This window comes from Poecilia formosa, unplaced genomic scaffold (genome assembly GCF_000485575.1).
Source record: "Poecilia formosa unplaced genomic scaffold, Poecilia_formosa-5.1.2 Scaffold8, whole genome shotgun sequence".
In the NCBI taxonomy this organism is placed as follows: Eukaryota; Metazoa; Chordata; class Actinopteri; order Cyprinodontiformes; family Poeciliidae; genus Poecilia; species Poecilia formosa.
The window spans coordinates 3,511,402-3,531,828 of record NW_006799947.1 but is presented as its reverse complement, the minus strand read 5'-3'; the positions used below and the strand labels follow the sequence as shown (position 1 = coordinate 3,531,828).

The 20,427-nt window shown below is 40.9% G+C and overlaps 2 protein-coding genes and 1 long non-coding RNA gene across 5 annotated transcripts; 1 reads left to right on the top strand and 2 right to left on the bottom strand.

The window, feature by feature from the left end:
• Nucleotides 1–647: 647 nt before the first annotated feature.
• calm1a (calmodulin 1a) lies at nt 648–9,288 on the bottom strand. The gene is made up of 6 exons (XM_007575888.2): nt 9,181–9,288; nt 3,519–3,549; nt 3,272–3,415; nt 2,083–2,189; nt 1,866–2,001; nt 648–1,772 (listed from the first exon to the last, which is right to left on the bottom strand). Exons 1-6 carry the CDS (start codon nt 9,181–9,183, stop codon nt 1,744–1,746), a joined length of 450 nt encoding a protein of 149 aa, XP_007575950.1. The 5' UTR covers nt 9,184–9,288; the 3' UTR covers nt 648–1,743.
• Nucleotides 9,289–9,718: 430 nt separating this feature from the next.
• On the top strand, nt 9,719–15,358 carry LOC107833411 (uncharacterized). 2 transcript variants are annotated; one of them, XR_001659159.1, is made up of 5 exons: nt 9,719–10,938; nt 11,604–11,753; nt 12,328–12,485; nt 12,584–12,646; nt 15,253–15,339. It is a non-coding gene; the product is annotated as an uncharacterized LOC107833411 (long non-coding RNA). The 2 variants fall into 2 exon arrangements; XR_001659158.1 differs by having other exon boundaries at nt 9,720–10,938; nt 15,271–15,358.
• On the bottom strand, nt 11,003–20,211 carry nrde2 (NRDE-2, necessary for RNA interference, domain containing). Of its 2 annotated transcripts, none has more exons than XM_007575864.2 (19): nt 20,038–20,211; nt 19,676–19,781; nt 19,315–19,518; nt 19,074–19,214; nt 18,457–18,725; nt 18,089–18,309; nt 17,610–17,834; nt 17,235–17,424; nt 16,946–17,079; nt 16,143–16,263; nt 15,527–15,705; nt 15,265–15,436; nt 14,644–14,864; nt 13,919–14,405; nt 12,592–12,980; nt 12,358–12,500; nt 11,601–11,742; nt 11,347–11,418; nt 11,003–11,258 (listed from the first exon to the last, which is right to left on the bottom strand). In XM_007575864.2, the coding sequence occupies exons 1-19, from the start codon at nt 20,111–20,113 to the stop codon at nt 11,133–11,135; spliced, it is 3,618 nt and encodes a 1,205-aa protein (XP_007575926.1). In that variant the 5' UTR covers nt 20,114–20,211; the 3' UTR covers nt 11,003–11,132. The 2 variants fall into 2 exon arrangements, with proteins under 2 accessions (XP_007575926.1, XP_007575934.1); XM_007575872.2 differs by having other exon boundaries at nt 12,592–12,977; nt 20,038–20,210.
• Nucleotides 20,212–20,427: the final 216 nt, after the last annotated feature.

Below are 20,427 nucleotides of genomic sequence, written 5' to 3'. Positions count from 1 at the left end.
AAAATACTCTTCAGACAGTTACATAACTCCAGCTACTGTGAGAAATGCATTCAACACCTCCTACACTTATCCTGTCCGATTCCCAATCATACAAACATCCAGTATCTTCCAGCAGAGTCCAGATCTACTACTGATGAGAATCATGTTTGAAATAATGTAGTTTCTGGCAGTTCTGTAGGTTATGATGCCGGATCTCTGCGATTCTATAATTGTCAAACCTCTCCTCTTCCTCCCACATTTTTCTGCTGCCCATTTCTCCTCCATTTCCATCTGTGTTTCTGTTGCCTAGCAACAACTCATCGGCAGCCATTTGTGGCAACGCGGAGAATTTTTTCACCACACACCCTGATGAACTGCAGAATATTCTGTGGTTAGTCTTCGATAACTGTTATTTGGGGGGAAAAAGAAAAAAAAAAAACAAAAACCTATGGCTTCTTTTAATGGTAATTTTGCAGCACTTAACTTTCAGAGTGTTTTCTGATTCTGATAATCGAGGTTCCTTTTAAAAAAATATGTTCGGTGGGCTCAGCAGGACATCACACACACAGAGTATTTGATGAGTCATCTTAAAGCTCCGCCACCCCCACAGAGAAAAAACAAAACAAAAGCACGTCAGCTCGTCTACAAATACACAAACACCCGTCGCCTTTAGTTCATGAGATTTTATTGGAAAAACAAAATGTAAAGACTAGCATTGTACATCTTGGAATGCAGATCAACTGAACCGAACAGGACAGCTGGACTGGACCGGGCCGGGCTTTGCTGCACCCACACGCACACAGGCAAACTCACACACAAAAACAAGGTAGAAATGCTGCAAAGCGCCGACCCTGTCCCCCATTAAGCTGAAACTCGCCCCACCACGTGGAGTCATACACACACAGCCTTCGAGGCAGCAGCCTGCACCTGTCTGCAGCGAGACAACTCAGATTTCACGTTACTGTGTCTGTAAACATCCGAACTAATACTCACACTGGTACAAGCATTGGTGCAGATGTAGCCTCAGAAGCTGTGCTTGTATCTAATCATCTTTAAAGCCCAACCCATCCCTCCATATTGGATAAGACAAAGACTGCCAAAGGGGCATTTCACCCTCAAACAAAAAAAGAAAAAAAGAAAAAAGAAAAAAGGTAAACACACAAAAGGATAAAGTGATTAATAGACATGCCGGAAACAAAATTTAAAATTAGTTGTTTATTCCATTTTAATTTTTCTTAAAAATATCAGTCACCGACTTTATTTAGCCAAGCGAACGTCCCATTGGTTCGCTCCCTCCCATCCACCCCTTTCCTCCTCTGAGGTCCAACGACAGCTTTCTGTCACCGAGATCTCAACAGTAACCCATGTTAACGCTGCATGCATGAAGGGAAAGTAAAACAACAGGACTTTATAGAAGAAAAGGCAGTTGACCCGCCCAAATCATCATGACATCAGGCAGATGGAACCAAGAAGCAGAGGAGCAGCGGCTGAACTAGCTGGCTGCACGAGGCTGCTCGTCTAACGAGCCGAGATGTGATTGGTCAGCTCAGCACGGAGGGGATGGGGAATACAAGCCAGTACATGCAGATTATTGGATTTTTTTTTTTTTTTTTACCTTTACCTTTTTTTGAACTTGTTTATATGGACAGATTTTCAGTATTCCAACATTCAGTTTAAATTGTCTATACAGAACAGCATGATTAAATGTAGATTTTTGCAATAAGAGGTAAGTGAAACATTTGACTGATTCTTTGTAAGTTCAGTTCATTTGGCGGTCATCATCTGAACAAACTCTGTGGAAGAGAGAGAGACAGAAAACAATCAGAATAATGTTTTTATTCGCAAGTCGCAGAAGCTGTTACACGCGGCCATTTTGGATCGGATACCTTCATAATTGACTTGTCCATCGCCGTCGATGTCGGCCTCCCTTATCATCTCGTCGACCTCTTCGTCCGTAAGCTTCTCTCCCAGGTTGGTCATTACGTGACGGAGCTCTGCTGCACTGATGTATCCATTACCATCCTGGACAAGGCGCACACGGTTGGTCAATTATAACACTCACACTTCAGTCACATCAGCTCTCACACACACACCCGGGCCCACCTTATCAAAGACTCTGAAGGCCTCCCGGATCTCCTCCTCACTGTCTGTGTCCTTCATTTTTCGTGCCATCATAGTTAGAAACTCGGGGAAGTCGATAGTCCCATTGCCTGGAGGACAAGTCAGACAGACATGCGTTATGGCACATTTTTACCTTATGGGTCCCTGGAGATTTTTGTGCAGTTTTATTTTTGCAAGTTTGCAAACATTACATTTGGCCAGTTTGTGTATTTTGGAATAAAATTTGCTTGTCCAAGATGTTTTATTGCTTGTTTCTAACATTAAATGATTTTTAATTAGACTAATTGATCAAACTATTAATATGTCTGGTGGGGCTTGGAGTTGATGGCAGTCGGAAGGAATCGTGGGGCATGGGGAGGAACATACTATATTGATAATATTCCAATGCCAGTGTGAGCTGGTGAACCATTTTGTGTCAGTGGAGTTGACTATAGATTCAGGAGAAACAGGATCAGGTCAAAACAAGTGGAGGAGGATAAATACCTCAGTGTTGACCTGACAACAGACCAAGCAGGCTGTACTTTGATAAAGTTTAAGTCCTTCAGTGTTTGCATCTTCTAAGTCTGTTGAGTGTGTGAAAGGCTGGTTCTGTTCTGGGGATGGCAGTGAAACCTCTAGAGATGATGGTGCAAAGAGGAATTCAATAAAAAATAATAATAAAAATAAAAACAAGAAAATTGGTTCTTTGTGATTTCAACAAGTCATCACAGCAATGCTTTTCTATAATGCCATTTACAATCAGATGAGTGTTGTGTGATATCCTCAGCAGAAGCACAGTTCTGCTGCTGCTAGTCTAGAGGAGCTGAGTGAGGAAGGTCCGTTCATTATATGAACGGGTGTCAAGACATTTGGATGACTGTCACAGGAGATCGAAAGATTTATTTTGTTTGGACAGGATTTTTAATTTGATGTTTTTGGCTTTAATATATACATATTCTTTCAAACTGGTTTATAACAGATTTTATCATAAAAATTGTTAAATGTTATACTTTGTATTCCATACAAAAATGTTTAATTGACTTTACATAGTAAAAATTTGCTTAGTGTAGCATATTTTTTTTGGTGGGTTCTTTCCACACACCGTCACATCAGGTTGTATGAAAACGACTAAAAATCTGAATGATTGGTGAAAAGATTCTGAACGGCAGAAAGTTTAAAGAAATCTGCGTACCATCCGCATCCACCTCATTGATCATATCCTGGAGTTCAGCTTCAGTTGGGTTTTGACCCAGTGACCTCATGACTGTGCCCAGCTCTTTGGTGGTGATGGTACCATCTCCATCTTTATCAAACAAGGAGAAGGCCTCCTTGAATTCTGGGCAGGAAAAAGAAGATGACAATGAAGACAAAATACTGACAATTAAGCTAAAATTTCAACCCGAAGATTGAGAAACAGGGTTTGAGTTGACTCGTCTTACCAGCAATCTGCTCTTCTGTTAGTTGGTCGGCCTAAAGGAGACAGAAAAGAGTTGAGGATTCAGAACAGACTTTTTAAGTCAGTCACATATGGACACTAACGAAGCACGTTACATAAAAGCTCCCATTAACCAAACCATTAGGTAGATTCCCTTAATTCTGCTGACAACCTTAAAGTCTCCGAAGCGGATATCTGTGAGGTCTGCCACCAGTTTTGCAGCTTTTGGTTCTGGCTTTTTTGCTCCTGTGCCTCCAACTCCTCTCCCATCAAACCTCAACACTGACCCTCCTCTGCTCTGCTTTACATCCAGAATTCTTCCTTTTGTTCCTCCACTAGAGTCTCTGGTTTTCATGCTGACCCCATCCAGCTCCCCCTGGACCATCACTAAGCCCTCAGCCAGGAACTCGGCTTGCTTGCTATTCTGCACGCTCTGTTTTTTAACCTCCGCCAGCTCAGCTTTGGTCCTCTGCAAGTTGTTCCTCAGGTCCTGCATTTCACGCACCAGGCTGTCCATGCGGCTGGAAGAAGTGTCCATCAACATCTGCAGGAAGGCCCTGTAGTTCCTCTCCTGCTGCTGGATGAGCTCCCTGTAATAATGTTGCTGTTCGTCTAAGAGCTCATAGACCGTGGACAGGCTCACCAGCTCATCCTCTGCCGAGTACATGGCCACTTTCTGAGGCAGCATAATGAGGGAACAGTGGCAGGAAGGGCAAATATCCCGTGTTATGGCTGGATGGTAAAAATAATGGCCAGACATCTATCATTCGGTCTCAATTGACAAACAGGCTGAGAAGTACCAGAGAAGCAGCGTATCCTGTCATCCCAATAATTGTGTCAAAGAAAAATATTTAAGTGGCTAGATGATTGTAATCCTCCTGGAATTTGTTAGATGGAGGCCTGAATGGTGAAAAGGTGGCTGGAAAATGGCCAGACCCGTCTTTCAGTCCTTCTAGAAGCTGATGGATGACAGAGGTTTCCACAATCCCAACGGATCGGAGCGACCTGACAGGTGGCAGCTCTCCTCCTTGATCTAGATGACAAGCTGATGTAACAGCTGGCTTTTCTGTTGACGCTGTTCTGGCAACTTGTCCATCTATCCATCTCTCAATAAGTGCAACCGTCAATCATTTTATAGGTGTGGGCGTACAAGTCCAAACGCTGTCCTTTCCCCTTCCCTCGCTGTATCCACACCGTGCTGGTGGCACGGTGTGGATTCCTACCACCTGCAAACGCCACGGCTGAACCGTGGAGCCGCCGTCGGAGTGTGCGGCCTCTCCAATGGGCTCTACAGATGAAGAGTGTGAGCAGAGGCCAGGAGGCCATGCTGGTGGAGGGTCGGTCAAACATGTCAGGAAATTGATTTTAAGTGTGTGAGAGTAAAAAGTGTCCGCACCAGAAGGGGTCACAAGCCTTTTCTTTGTGTCTGCATGTATGTGCTAATCTGCAACCTGTCAGCTCCCAGCTACAGTTGCATCTCCTGGGAGGGATCAGTTACCCGTCAGCCAACCTCCTGCACTGCATGGAGCGTCACTTCACCCGCAGGCACTAAATGTGTGATTCACACACACACACAAGCCCGTTTTGGTATTCATTCTCAGGACAGTTAAGATTAAGGTAAGTTAACCAACTTTTTTTTTAATTCACTGCCCTGGACTCGTACAAATCTTCTACTTATAATTCCTACCTGCCGTGCTGCACAGTAATCTGGAGAGATAATACTTTAGCTATTTATCATAGGACAATAAAGGAAAAAAAAACTATACACCAACTGTAAATACGAAAAATAAAAAGCAGCTGACACTGATTAGATTGAATCACTTACTTACAAATGACTACATCATAACATTACTTTATGATGTAATGAATATAAAAGTAGCTTGAAGAGGATGCATCATAATATGGGAATCATGGTTTCCTCTCCATTCTGAGAGCTGCTTATTCCAAAATAGTTTCTAGGGAAAGTAATACAGGAAATTAAATGACACAAAGCAAAACTGCATATAAGGATATACAACATGAAGTCATGCAGCTGCAATATTAGTGGTAAATATTGCATTGACGTTTTCTGCTGTAATAAATCCCCATATTCTTCAGTAAAGCTTCCAATATTCTCCGATCTCCAGAGTTTCAGGCATTATTTGTTGGAGGAATGAGAGACTGTCATCACAAAAGAATGTAACAGCCAACAAATAAAACTGTGACAATAAAACTTGAAATTCCCATTAAAATGTACAATAATTTCCCAGCCCCACATTAATGTATTTAGCCTTTGATTTTAACCTTTAAAAGAAATTGTAAACTTGTGGCAGGGATTCCTAACTGCCTGTTTCACGAGGAGCTGTGATGCTTTGAGAACACCGAGCAGAGTCTTTACATCTGTCATTTATTACCTGGCAACAGCCTTGTAGTCTCCATTTATGACCTTGTCTCCAACAAACAAACCAGAACATACACTGATTTTAACCCTCTGCTTTCATAAAACGCCTTTGTGTCAAACTAGCGCTGCACTGAAACCACTTTATTAATAAGATTGCTGGGGAAATAATTAAGAAATTAATTCATACAGGTATTTTTACAACCAAGCAGCTGTTGGAGAATAATAACTGATCCGCTCAACGATGTTTGACGAGCTGCTAAGACCTCACTTAAGGTAGAGAAATGTCTAGCTGAAGAGATCATGTTCCTGTTCCAGCAGATGGTACAAGCCGAGGAGGGAGTCTGTACAGCACACTTTTAAAACACTTAACTCTAACTGCCTCCAAATGGTTGCAAAAAACACACAACTATTCATAAAACTGAAATGGAAATTATTGAATATGGAATAATTAAATTATTCTTGAATTAGCTATTATAAAATCAGATATCAATAGGTTTGTTACGGATGCCATCAAGCAAATACAGACTTTTTTGGCAGCTGACATGGACTGGAAATATAAAGTGAGCTTTGGCTTAGATGACTCCTAATTAATGACTACAATTATTATAAATAAACCATCAAAGTAATTCAACTCATGTAGAATAAACTCTTGAATAATAAAAAAAAAGACACCTACAGTTTTACTTTTTTTTTTAGTAAAACAAGAACATAGAAGTCAAATTATACTTAAGGGGGGAAAAAACAACTTCAACCCATGATCTGGTGCTGATCCATTTCATCCAACTATTTACAACAGGTAGATGAAAACAGATCGGGTATTTGTAAAGAAATCGAGATCAGATTACTGACACAGGCCTCATTATTGTTCTATCCATTGTAGAACAAGTTTTCTTCTACTGTCTGCATTCCTCTTACGAAGTGGATGGATACTTTATTAGCCGAGACTATCAGAAATGTAACTTTTTGTGGGGAGTGGCAAACATCACCAGTTTTCTCCCCATCAATGGAGAAAATATACATTTACATTTTTATCTTTGTGTGAATCTACATGCTTTGAATACCTGCTGCACTTGAATTTCTCCACTGAGAGGCAATAAGGTTATTTCTATTCTAAAAGACTTTGCAAATAAATCTTCATTCATTCACTCTGCGTGTTCTGCCTTCATCCCCTCATTGCTGTTTAATCTTTATGATCTTACTCTTTTTCCCTCCCCTGCACATGTCCAACCCATCGGAGCCTCGACAATCTACCTTTCCCTCAGAGATGTTCCTTTCTAATTCCCTCCACTTTTGTTCATCTCGATGACAACCTGAACAGCCTCTGCTCCGCTCACTGCTTTCTATTACTACCAAATCCCCAAGCCGTTCAAAAATCACCGGCCTCACTGATTTGACTAAATCCGTCTCTCAAAGGCTAATGACATTACTCAAAATTGACTTGGTCAGCATCTACACTTCCTTCCAACCTGGAATCAGATTTTTTCAGCAGCTACTTTCTCCTTGTCTTTTAGAGAACTGCTGGCAGAGACGTTTCAGGTTTACTGGTGTGAATCCTTGTTCACAGATTTGTTTCTCTCTGCTTCCAAATCAGAGAAACTCCCCTGCACAGATAAGGTCAGGGCTAATTACTACCAGACCTTTTCTGGTTGAAGCTTGTTGCTTACTGCTACAGATGATTGAAACCTCGTTATCATTCTGGCCTCACACACAAACTGGGGCTCTTCTGGCTGTACTATGTAGCTCTTTGAGTCACAGCAACACCATATTCCTCTCTTTTTGGGTTATTTAATGGCTGATGCTTAAATATAGCAGCCTGATTTTTTTCATGTGGTAACCTTTGCTCGCAACCTGATTGTAAATCTTCCTTTTCGCTCCAACAGCTTGTAATAAACTGTTACACATCACCCCTGACAATCATCTCAATATGCCCTCTCAGCCTATAGTGAGTCACAGCAGATGACTGGTCTCCCTGAGCCATGGTGGCTCCCTCCCATTAACAGGAAACATTTCCTCTCCACTGTCCCCACATGCTTGCTTGGAAATTACCTAAATTGTATTCTCCCCCACCCCTCCCAAGTGATTTTTTGCTTTGCATGTTCAGTCAATGTGAATGACAGGATAGTGCAGAACCTAAGCAAAAACTTTGTTTTCAAGTCAAAGTTTAAAAGTCGTCACTGGATTTACAAATCATTTGCAACAAAACTGTTGCTGAATTCGACTAGGATATACATATTACACAATTGGATTATCCTACACTGATCAAATAGTTTAGAATATGATCCAGTATTGCTAACACATCATTTCAGTGCGTAAAAAACAAATAAAGGGGTCACATTTAAAGCTTTCTCGAAATTAGGACTTTGGATTGAGAGGAGCTGAAAAGCACTGGTCAATCAACTCAGATCAATTAATGTGTGGTGGGCGGCAGGAAGAAGGACAAACCCAGGGCGTCATTACTGCAAGAGTCGCTACTGACCCCAGGTACTTCAACTTTCTGTATTCCAGCTGTCTATCTCATTCAAACACATGGGTCCTCACTTTATTCCCCTCGTCTCCAGAGCACACATATCTCCACCTATCCAGGCTCTGTTTCACTCGCTCCGCAGATAGCGATCTGAATTTTTACACACAGCGTATTCAATTCTGTGGTAGAAGCAGGAAGATTCAATTTCAGTCTGTGTCTGACTATAATGTCCAAATATAGTTAAACATATTATGAAACATGCTTGATTTTGACATCCATTACAAAAATGACTTCAGAAACGTAGAGAACATTACCCACTCGACCTTCGCTCTTTTTTTTATGTACTCAATTCTCACATTTATTATTAATATGAAGGCTTCGGGGTGAACATCAACTGTACCATTTTCTTAAAAAAAAAAACCTTTTTAAGAAAGAGGGAAAAAAATGCATCGTTGACCGACAAGGCGGCTGTCAAATGCCGGAAAATCATTCATTGGACGGGGTGAGGTAATAGCTGTGATGCTAATAAACAGAACGGCCACAACCTATGAGTGAGGGTAGCATTTTTACACACCTAACAAAGCCATTCTGCGGTGCTTCCATGGTGAGAAGCTTTTAATATAACCCACAGCGTCAACGGCTGTCAATGGTTCAAGTCGGTCCACCCGCGTCTGCCTGGCTCGCCCCGTGTGCGAATCACGGAGGCACCGGGATGTTTTAGCAACGATACTCCCGAACCGAAAATGGACCTCATAAGTCACCGCAAAACATTCCAATTTTAATTCGCACACATTCGCAAATTGCACTTGGTTAGATACTCACCATGTCTGTGGGAGTTAGAGCTGTTAGCCTGCCGGCGGTTGAGGAGAGAGGAAATGGACGGGTGCCACTGAGCGTTGCTGCTGCTAGCTAAAGGCGGGGAGACGAGGCGAATCACCGCTCTGCTGTTCAACTGTATTCATCCGCACTATGGAGGAGTACAACTTTACTCAGCTTCTGGGACGCTGTTAGACAAGAAGCCATGATGGGATTTAAAAACGTTAATATTTTTTCTTCCTTCCAGGGTATATTGGATAATTTCATTAGCTACCACAAGATTTTACTTTATGGTTAATACCATGTGACGTTGCTTAAATATTTCCTCATAATTCTGGACGGTCATAGGTGCCGGTGGTCCTAGCCCCTGTCCAGAAGAGATGACACTAAATTATTTTTCCTATAATATTCACTGGCACAAAAACCACAACTAACTGGTTCCTTGGACTAATTTCAGTTTTTACCTTCACCATTTTACTTTAGCAATGAATAAAATTAGCATCATTGTTGAATAAAACATGAATAAAAATACATATTTTTATTCATGTACTTTTTTTCTCTCGTTTCTGTGGTTTGTTAATGTAAAAAAAAGTCTGCTGTGTCTTTTTTTACTATGTGGAAGTAAATGCCTTATATTAATAAATCAAGCACTAAGGATGAACAGTCCTCAGTTATATTAAAATATTCAATTACGTAAAAAAAAAAACTAAAACAAATACTGTTAAAAAAAGATCTTTATATAAAACCAATATCATGGCACCACTTGCAAAATTGCATCTGAAAGAACCACAACACTTTTAGAAGTGTGTTGTCAGAGTTCACTGAAGCTAAGGTGTTTGGTCACAGTGCACAGCACCAGGCCCAGAGAAAAGTAAACACCTAAAGTAAACTCAAACAACTCATCAACTGTCAAGCATAGTGGAGGAGGGCTGATGATTTGAGACTTTGAATCCAGGAGATGTGGACACCTGGCAGACAAACATGAAGTTCTATCATATTTGAGGCCATTTATCAGACAATTCAAGCTTGGACCAAACCTAACATTGGTTCTGAAATCCGTTTAATCAATTGTTTTTATTTTTCCAGATGACTGTAAATTTTAAAAAGGTTAAGGGGTATTGTAGAGAGAATTCATTTTGACTTCCATATAATGTCCACATTGTTGCATGAGTGGCTTCCTTTTGAAATAATGCTTTTGCTTTAAGTGTGATTCTAAGCCTGAGTACATATATACTGTTGTAACTTTAGGTATCAAAATATAATTTTAATTCGTGCTACACTAATCTTAGAAACACTGCTTTGCAGAAACAAAACACTTTTAGGTCTATTGCTATAACAATACTTAGGTTTTGGGGGGGGCGAAATCTCATGGGCTTTTTTAGTCACCTTGCTTGCACGGTCACTGGAGAGTGATGGACTATTTTATGTTACGCCTACTTTTATTCAAGCGGCAGGATACGGATCTAAGCGTCCAAACTCTGAGCGCTGAGGACGCTTTGGCTTTGCTTTTGAAAGACGTTCTCTGATTGGATAAGACAAACCCGCATACTCTCCCAGTGTGAAGGGGCCAGTGATTGGCTCACAGGGATCTGCAATGCGTCAAAGCACGGAGCGGCAATGAGGGCAACGTCTCCACAGCGACAACGTAGTAGAAAAAAGAACAGGTGATGACTCGCAGGTAATTTACAGGTGTGTTGCCTAATAAAGTGGTGAGCCTCAGACCGAAAGAAGGAATAAGACCTTTGCTACGGGACAAAAGTGAAAGTGAGATTCTCTACTTAAAGTTTAAAATGCAAAAACGTATAACAAAAAAATAAAATAAAAAAAATTATAAATCAATTTTTATTACTGAGAAGATCTTTACAATAACAATTTGTTGTATATTATAACTTTGTACTAAAGTATTTTAAAAGGAAACACCAAAGTAAACATCCAGCAAACAAAACATTTGAGTGCTTTCAGTCTTCCAGCAGTATATCCAACTCCTCCAAAGGCAGTCTTAGTCGGAGTTCCTTCTCTGTCATTAGATCCACAAACTCCTGCAGGTGGTCAGGGAACAACTGCACCGCATCCATATACAAACCCTGTTTAATATATACAAAGTGTTAGCACACAGAGAAGATCAATTAAATACATAAGTAAAATTAAGGTAACTTTTAATCTGAGTTTTACCTTCACCCAGGGAATGTTTTGCAATGCCTTGTAAAATATCCCTCTGGCTTTATCTACCTTCCCCTCTGACACCTATATTGACACAGAAACACAAGATGTTTCCTTTGAAATACAATTTTTATATAATAAAACAACATAATTAATCTAAGCAGGCTGGAAGTTAATCAAGATGACTATATGCACAGTTGTCGCAGCTGTTCTTGACGGGTATTAATTGTGGCTTTGCATATGTTATGAGACATTTATCATCTCACCAGGAAATGGATGTACATCCTCCACAGTAGAGGACAATGAGCACCGATCTCTGTTGACGTGGCGCCCTCGAACAGTCCGCGGATTCGGTTGCTGAGACCATTTTCTGGCAGAATGGGCAGGGCCTCATCCAAGCAACAAGACCTACGAATGATGTTAGCATTTTTGACTTAATTTGTTTGTAACAAGTTTTCATTTATACAGTCTTTGCTAAAAGAATGCACACCCTGTTTACGTTCAAGGGTTTTATGTCTCAAAATATAAAGCATTCAGTCTGATTAATAAAAATCATCACCATAACCTAGAGTTGGTATGAGAGCTTCTGACGGCTTCACATTCGACTCTTGAATACTAGTGAAGACAGCAGAGTGACCACAAGGTTCTGCATTTGCAAATACCACAAATTTGCATAACAATTTAGGAAGTTAATGCTAACTTGAACCTTCATGCACTGAGGCAATAGAGTACACCCCAGAGAACAGACTTTCTCCCCTCTAACAATGTTGAGTCTTTTTCTGGAGGCTATTATTCTTTTTTTGTTATTTCTTCAAGCTCTGAACTTTGGGTACATTTTCTGGGAAGGTCATCAGTTGTCCTAAATGTTTTTTTTTTTGTTTGTGAATGAACCCTGTAAAGAACCCTGTAAAGACCAGATTATGTCCTTTTTATGTAAAATTCCAGAGCTGGAGGAAGGTGTAATTTCCTCTGGTTGTATTTTTGTTGTTATAGGAACATACTCATCATCACTTTCAGCCTCACCTCTGAGCTGCATCCACCAGCTGCTTCCTATGCTGTTCAGCAACAATAGCAAACAGACGGGGTACCACGCTGCTGCTGTTGTCTCTGGTTACAGTGGTGAAAAACCGGCGTGCCCGGCCGGCGCTATGGTAACGGTTCTCCACCTGAAACACACAGACGCTTCATCATTTCTGACCACTGCTTTAATTTTAGCCTCTGAAGGGGGAAGATGCGTTTTTTTTTTTAGGAGCAGACCTGAATGTAAACACTCCACAGGGGGGCGCTGTACGGCCAAGCTGAGAGGGAACAGGTAAGCATCTGCCTCAGTGTTGCCAAAGTACACACACCGACACTATTGTTGTGTCTGAGCAGAGCCGCCTGTTGCACTGCTAAAGCCTCACAGTCTGAAGCCAACCAGCTGACATGCTGGCTGTGCACGGTACGACTCGGGCGGGTGGTTGCCTCATCGTGGTCAGGCTGCCTTTCGGGTGTTAACGAGCGGTGCAGCTCCTCCATCCTCTCCCTGGCCTGGCTGTAGACAGCAATAGCAGCTTGGATGCTCACTGTTAGGTACTGAAACAGAGCGTAGCAGCCGACCAGGCCTCTTAGCCTCAGCTTATCTTCCTGTGGCTCATCTTGGGCTGCTGCGGCAAGCGAGAAGAACCAAACCAAACAATGTTACTGGAACGTCAAACAAAGTAACCAATCTGACCTCAAAAGTTGTAAAAAAGTATTTCCACCCCCCTTACATATTTTTAATGTTTCTTTTCATTTTGTCAGACCCAAATGTTTCATATTTAAACAGAAAAAGAAACAGAGTATAAGCAAAAAGCTGTTTTCTAATGAAGGCTTCATTTGTTCAGGGAAAAAAGTTATTATCCAAGTCCTGAAGGAGCAAAGTTATTAGATAATTTCAGACTTCCTGGACACGGATTCAAAGATTTTGTTTTCCCTTCTGTTCTTGAAATTTAGGAAATGGTTATTGGCCTTTTGAGATCTTTTAGCCTACTTCAGGCAGGTTCTATTTAAATTATTTATTGATTCTACAGATCTGTGTTTTACAGATGAGAATAAAATCCAAAAAACACAATTAATCCTGGCTAATTCATTGTTTCCCTGAAAACTGCTTCTTGGATTTACTTTTATTGTCTGACTTGCATATAATATTCTGTGGAAAGTAAAAAACTGCTTTGAAATTCAGCTCCATTTAAAATAAAAACTTTTAAATCTATTAATTTCAATTGAAATAAATCAGTTTTATAGACAACAATATTATAATAATTAATATGATTTATTATTTTAGCAGAATTTGTAATATGTGATGTTTGTTTTGAAAGTGATTAGAAATGCACATTTTTGTTAAAAGTCTTTGCGTTACTCATGATCCCGTGAAACTTCATTCTGTTCTGGTTTATCACCGACTCGTTTCTCACCTCAACAGTCAGAATGTGACTGAAACCTTGACAATGAAATCTGGATGGTAATTCTCAGAAGTGTGTGCCCTAATCAGACCAAACTGAAAAGTTCTCCTTGGATTCAGTTTGTATCTCTACACGGAGACAATAAAACACAGGCCGCTCACCGTTTCCGTCCTGCTGATGATTCTGGATCTTCTGGTCCAGAGATGACAGGCTGGAGCTCAGAACCTGATCATACGATCTCCTGGCCTTCAGGATTGAAACTGGGGTCAAGGTCTGGGAGGATGAAGACGAAGATGTTCCTTCTGCCAGTCTGGTCAGCACCGCAACAGCTGGCGACGTCGTTACGTCAGCGACTCCTCCCGGCTCCTTTGCCGAGTTCTCTACCTCCAGCTGGGACCACAGGAGGCACAGCTCACACAGAGCAGGACTGCCAAGGCCCCTGGTTCCTCCCATCGCCGTCGCCGTGGAGAACACCTTCCGAGCCTCGTCCAGGTTGCCCAGCACCCACTCCAGGTGTGCGTACTCCCTCCACAGCACCAGGGACGAGCGATTGTCGGGTTCTTTGAGGAGTCTCTTGGCGACCCGCTTGCTGCTCTTTCCCTGAGCGCGAAGCCGCTTTTTGTTGCCGCTGCGCAGACAGTGCAAAACCTAACAAATACATAAAAATATGTGGCTGAAAAGTTTGAAGGCATTACTTTATGAAGGCATACAACCGCCTTCAACTTCCTCCTCTATGTTTTTCAAGAAGCATAGTTTCTTTTTGTGAGTTTTGTAACTTGTAGAGACGAACTACTAATCTTGGCCTCTATAAACTTAAAAACGCTTTGGGAGAAAACAAAGAGATGCGTTGCAGGTGAGGCTTGTTTCTGCACTGCTCTGGGTCTACCTTCAGCTTCTCGTACAGCATCCAGCTGAGAGACAGAACGGCTCGATGGGGAGGAGGGAGGAAAGGCTGCAGCATGCTGAACACGTTGGTGAGAAACTTCTCACCCTGCTTTCCAAGCCCCAACCACTTCCTGGTTCCTTGGAGAGTGGTCATGTGACCTACAGGGTTAATCCCCGTCTCAAGGGGGTTAAAGGAAGTCAGAGGACGCTGGAGCGATGCACCTGTGAGGCATGAAGGAAACATATCTGTAATGGTAATTATGATAATTGTAGGTGATCGCAGACTCCTTTAATCTAACCTTTTATGCACATATCGGCTTATAAAATCTGCTCCAGATTAGCTACAGCAACTAATCTACAGTATTTAAGATATTATGGTTATTATCACATTGAAATGCTATTTCCAAAGAACATGTTAAATATTTGTAAATATGTGTCAAAGTGTCTCTTATTGATAGGTGGTATTTAGATGGATAAAGGATCTATCCTTAATAACTGAATTTTGATAGATTCTTAACAGGCTATACGTCTGATTTATTTATGCAGTATAGATTATTAAAAGATACCAACTCACTTTAAAATTTCTTAAAAATATTTAGAAAACTTCCAGTTATTTTATTACCTTGAGTGAGCAGTGAGAGGTTCTCCAGTAGCATGCTTGGCTGATAGGGGGCAGCAGAGAGCACAAAATCCACCGGGAAACCCAGAAAGGCCAAGAAACTGAGAAGAAACCGCAGCTGGAGTTCTGGTGAAGTCAGACAAATAAGGGATGGGCCGATGTCATCAAACAGCACCTGGTCACGGAGAAAGATGATGTTTCGATGAGGTAAATATCTTCAAACCTGTTCCAAGATCGAACTTCAAACATCATTAGAAAGCAGCACCTGTCTGTCAGGGTCCTCACAGTCCTCCTCTGATTGGCCTTTGGCTTTGTCAGGTCTCCAGGGCAACCAGTGAGCTGCTTCACGGGACGACTCCACTTCCAGCCAGACGGTCCCTCTGGGCTGGCTCCGGTCTTTCACCTCCTCTTCGTCCTCTTCCTCCTCCTCCTCCTCCTCTTCCTCTATGTGTGGAGAAACGGAAAGCAGACGGAAACACAGAAACCTCTCATTAAAGGATTTGTAAACCAAACTCATCCCTGTTTTGTTCAGAGAATGAACTATGTGTCCTACTTGCACCTTGGAGCTGTGAGGCTGTCAGGTACAGCTCCATAAATTAGAATATTACTGAAAAGTTCACTTATTTCAGTAACTTAATTCACTAAGTGAAACACTTTCTATAGATTAATTAATCAGAGTCAATGAAATCTATTTACTTAAGATCACACTATCACATTAGACCAATAAAAAAAAAAAAACAGAAATATGGAATAATTGATAAGTATGCGTTCTACCTATTTAAAGTTTGTTATTTTCAAAGAGTACTTTTAATCTGACTAACGAGTCTCAGTGAACCGCATATCCCAATTTATTGAGATGTAGGTGAATAAAAGCATCTCACCTGCAGGGGGCTGAACCCATCCTCCTCGCTCTTGTTGGGTCATCCAGGCCTTCCATCCTCGGGCTCCTACCTCCCCAACTCTCGCCTCTCCACTGTCCCAGAATGTCTCAAAGAAATCAACCTGCAGAAACGGGAACAAAAAGTAACATTTTCTGCCTCTTTTTGTCCTTTTCTAAATAAAATATCCTCAACGTAACTCAGGAATACGACCAAATAAACTGGATAGTTCCACATTTTCAGTTGCAAATATTAGCATACAGATCACCTTCAGCCAGATAAGTCATTGTGGATGATCACTAATCTATACAGTCTCACGAAATTGTGGTTAAATGTCTCTTTAAAGTTATACTGGAGTCACAAAACATCCGTAGCAACCAACAGGAAGAATTGGTTGAGTTTAAAGTGGCTGGACGCTGGTGGGGCTTTGCGGCAGCCATTTTGGAAGCTTGGTGTTAGCCTGAATTATCCTATCAAGAGCCATTTTATGTGTGTTTATGATTGTTGTCCAGTTGGAACCTGCATCTGGCTTCTTAAGAAAAAGAACTGATGAATCCGGATGATTTGTACATGAGCACAATTATTAAAAATGATGATCAGTATTCCCACTGAGTGCCCAGTGTTATGAGTATCAGATGATCCTATAAGAAGGTTTTTGAGTAAGAAAACATTAAATTTCCATCAATTATCCCACTAATAGAGTTCTACACAAATTCAAGCAGGTTTTTTCAGTAGTCCCTAACAAATACAGATTAATGTTCTTACTGTTGTTTATAATGTTCTTGTGCGAGTGTGTGTGTGTGTACCTGCTGCTTTGTGGAGAGCTTCTTCACACTGTCAGGTTTAAAGTAGCTAAAATCGATCATGGCCTGAAACAAAGAAATCGCCTTCTCACAGTGACCAGACTGCCGCAAGAAATGACACTGCTGGGTGAAGATATCTGGACAGAAATAAAAAGAAAAAAAAGAAAAGCTCATTTGGGGACAAAGGTTTTAATGCTGCTCTGAATCATTTTATGAAAGGGAATATTGCCAAACTTGTGCAGGAAATTAAATGAAAGCCTATGTATAGTCTCAGATAGTCAGTAAATCTTACCCAGCATATCCTCCTCTATTCCAGGCAAAGCTGGGTGGGATACCATGCTGCCGTCTCTCACAGCGCTAAGCGTGCTCAGACACTTTCCGTATGCAGAGTTGACTTTTGTCACTGAGAAGCTGCTGAAGTAGCTCTGCGTAAAAAGCAGATATTTCCTCCACAAGGGGGCGCTGTTTGGATGGAGAAACACCTAGAATATGGCATAGAAGCAACCATTAGCAATTTTTCTACTCCAGTTTGGATGTCTAAATATTTCTAAGTACTTGGAGTGAGAACAATTTGTCTAAAGATATTAATTATTGCCCACAAATGCATGAAGAAGAAAAAAAATCAGCCAACATCTCAAAAAAAAATGAACGAAGCCACAAAATTTACCAGTTTCTTCCATTCTTTAGCCAAAGTGGAGGGTTCCCAGAGATCCTGGCAGATTCGGAGCCTCTCGAGCTGCAGAGCGACGCAGGTGGGGTTGGTTTCCACGGCTCTGTCTGCAATGCTCAGCTTCTTCTCCAGAATCGCCCTGTAGGACGACTTGCGGCGCTCCGCCAAATCACTGCCCTGCTGCTCCTCGTCACCCCCAAATGCAGCTGCACTCAGCTCGTCCTAAAAGAGAGGGGGAAGTCCAGATGCAGTAGTAAACTTTATTATTATTATTATTTTTATTTTTTTTTTTTTACCATGGATTTATATTCTACAAGTTCTATCAACGTACAAAAATGAAATGTATAACAAAGCTTTGGTTTATTTTGAAATTAGAAGACCTTGTTTGTGAAAACTGTGCCCTATTTTCACATCTTATCCTTTAGATTCGATGGAGATCTTTATAATTTATATGGCAACATATTCTTCTCAATTACCTGGTAGCGTATGAACTCTATCCACAGCTGTGTATCTGCTGGCTGCTCCCTGAGTCGCCGGTTAAACTCTTCGGTCCTTCCAGCCACATACTCGGACTTTTCCTCTGTTTCTGCGACCGGCTTCGCGTCGTCCTGAAGCAGTCGTCCCTTCCCCTGCATCCACAGGGAGGTGGACGAATCATACACGCCAAGGGGGTTTACTGACGTCTGTGCTTTGCTATCTGAATGACATCAGAAAAAAAAAAACAATGTTTAAAACAAACATTTAAGAACTCTTGAGTCTTACTCAAACAAAACCTTTACTTGGATCTTGTAAATCAGAATAGTCTGTGATGTTTTGTTTAGTGTTAACATCCTTAAATCATTACCTAACTCATGTCTTGTGTTGTCCCGTTCAGCGTCACCCAGAGGGAGGAAGGAGGTTGAGTTGAGTACATCCCCACTTTCTGGCGTCGCAGGGATAACGGGAACAGGAGGTGCAGCCCGCAGCAGCTTTCGAGTGGCTACAGAAAAGTACCTGTCAGCTGCATTCCCATTGACCCCGACTTTCTTCTTCTTCTTTGTCTCAGAATCCTCCCAGCTGACTCCCTGCCTGCGAAAGTCCAGACCTAAAGAGGAACTTCCTTTTCTCCGATACCTGAGAGAGAGAGACGTGTTGTCACAAAGCTGCAGTTAATTGTCTTACTTTAAATTTAGTTAACGATGTTGTGCAAAAGTGTCACACTGTCTTTTATTGCCTTATTTTAACTTTTTGGAAACAGCACAGTGTTTTTGATTGATTTCAGTTTTTCTTGAGATTTTGAACACTACACTCAATATGTTTACAGCTAATATCAATTGATAAACAATGGTCAGGGTATTAACACATTTTTTATGTCTTTATTCTACAATTTTTAGGACTTAAATTTCCAGTGCTCTCAGGATCCTTTTGTTAACTAAACAAAAGAAAAGTTTAGAGAAATCTCTGTGAGAATATGTGTGCTACCTAGCTACGTCTCCTCTGTACAGGGACTTATAAGTCCAGTTGGCCGGGTCTGGTTTACGGTCCACACAGAATGGATTTTCCGTAGGCGACTGGAGGTCATCCAACCATGTAAAACGAGTTCCTAATGACGCAGGCTGATGCCTGCATGAACACACACATACAAACAAACAAAAAAACACAGAAATGCATAACTGAGGAAAGGCTTTTAGTTTCTATAAACATGAGGAGTATTTCTCCTCACCTAATCCCCTCCTCTTCCCTCTTGAGATCACTGGGATAGATGGTTTCAGAGTCCGATCCACTACTGCCCGAAGCCCTTCCACTCTTTTTTTTGTGCTTTTTCTTCTTTTTCCTCTTTTTTTCACTCTTCTTTTTCTTCTTCTTTGGAGGCCCATCCTCCTTCCCACTGCTTTCCCCATCGGAGCATGTAATATCCCTGCCAACACTGAGTTAAAAACAGAAACATCAACTGTAAAATGTTATCATTCAAATGTCCTATACAGCATTTTCAGAACCTTATGTAGCTGTCAGAGTCATACATGCTTTTGTAGTGAAAACTTAAGATAACAGAAGGTTACATGCAGAAGAAAGATCATTCCTACCTTTCCTCCCTCTTGTTTGGCTGTTCAGTGGACTTTTCTAAAAAACGACTGTGAAGGGAGAGAGCATTTCCAGCCTGAAAACTCTTATTGTTCAGCCAGTCTAATTCTGGAGGGAAAACACACAATTAAATTGATTATATTATTATTATTTATTAATTATTATTATTATTATTATTTTTGCCTGATTAGAAATGTGAACTGCTTTTAGCTGTGATCGAATGAGAGGTGACGTTAAAGACCGTTGAAGATGTTTATTCTTAACAACTGATGAGCTCAGTTTTCTTTCAGGTAAAGACAAAAGGATGTTAACTCGAATGCACTAAGACGTAAAACATGCGTAACATGAAGCAACGAATGTCCACCTGTCGACGAATCTTCAACTTTGTTTTCCGATACTTCAGCAAACGCTGGAAAAAGAGCCATTATAGCGTCGCACATACGCTGGATGTAAACAGTCGCAGGAGTATGACGTCACGTGGTGGTTGTTTCGCCCAGATTAGTAATGTGGCTTTATTATGTCAATGGTTTCACTATATAAACGAAAAATAAATAAATAAAAACACAAAAACATACAAATGCATCGAAAATGTCATTAATACAATTAACACAATGTAAACTAAAAATATTAAACGAAATAAAACAGACGAAAGAACAAGCATAAGAAATAACAAATATTTTGTCAAAGATGCATATAATTATTTTATCTCACATTCTTTTAGTTGATTTAGCTTTATATATATATATATATATAT

Bases quoted from the DNA above. Each gene is read 5' to 3' on its own strand.
- calm1a (XM_007575888.2), bottom strand. The intron at 2,190-3,271 runs GTACGCAGATTT...CTTGTCCTCCAG, and splicing joins CAATGAGGTGGATGCGGATG to GCAATGGGACTATCGACTTC. The intron at 1,773-1,865 runs GTATCCGATCCA...TCTCTTCCACAG, and splicing joins TGGACAAGTCAATTATGAAG to AGTTTGTTCAGATGATGACC.
- nrde2 (XM_007575864.2), bottom strand. From the start codon at position 20,113: ATGTGCGACGCTATAATGGCTCTTTTTCCAGCGTTTGCTGAAGTATCG. The intron at 19,782-20,037 runs GTGGACATTCGT...TTTTCCCTCCAG, and splicing joins AGTTGAAGATTCGTCGACAG to AATTAGACTGGCTGAACAAT. The intron at 19,215-19,314 runs GTGAGGAGAAAT...GTGTTCATGCAG, and splicing joins AGGGAAGAGGAGGGGATTAG to GCATCAGCCTGCGTCATTAG.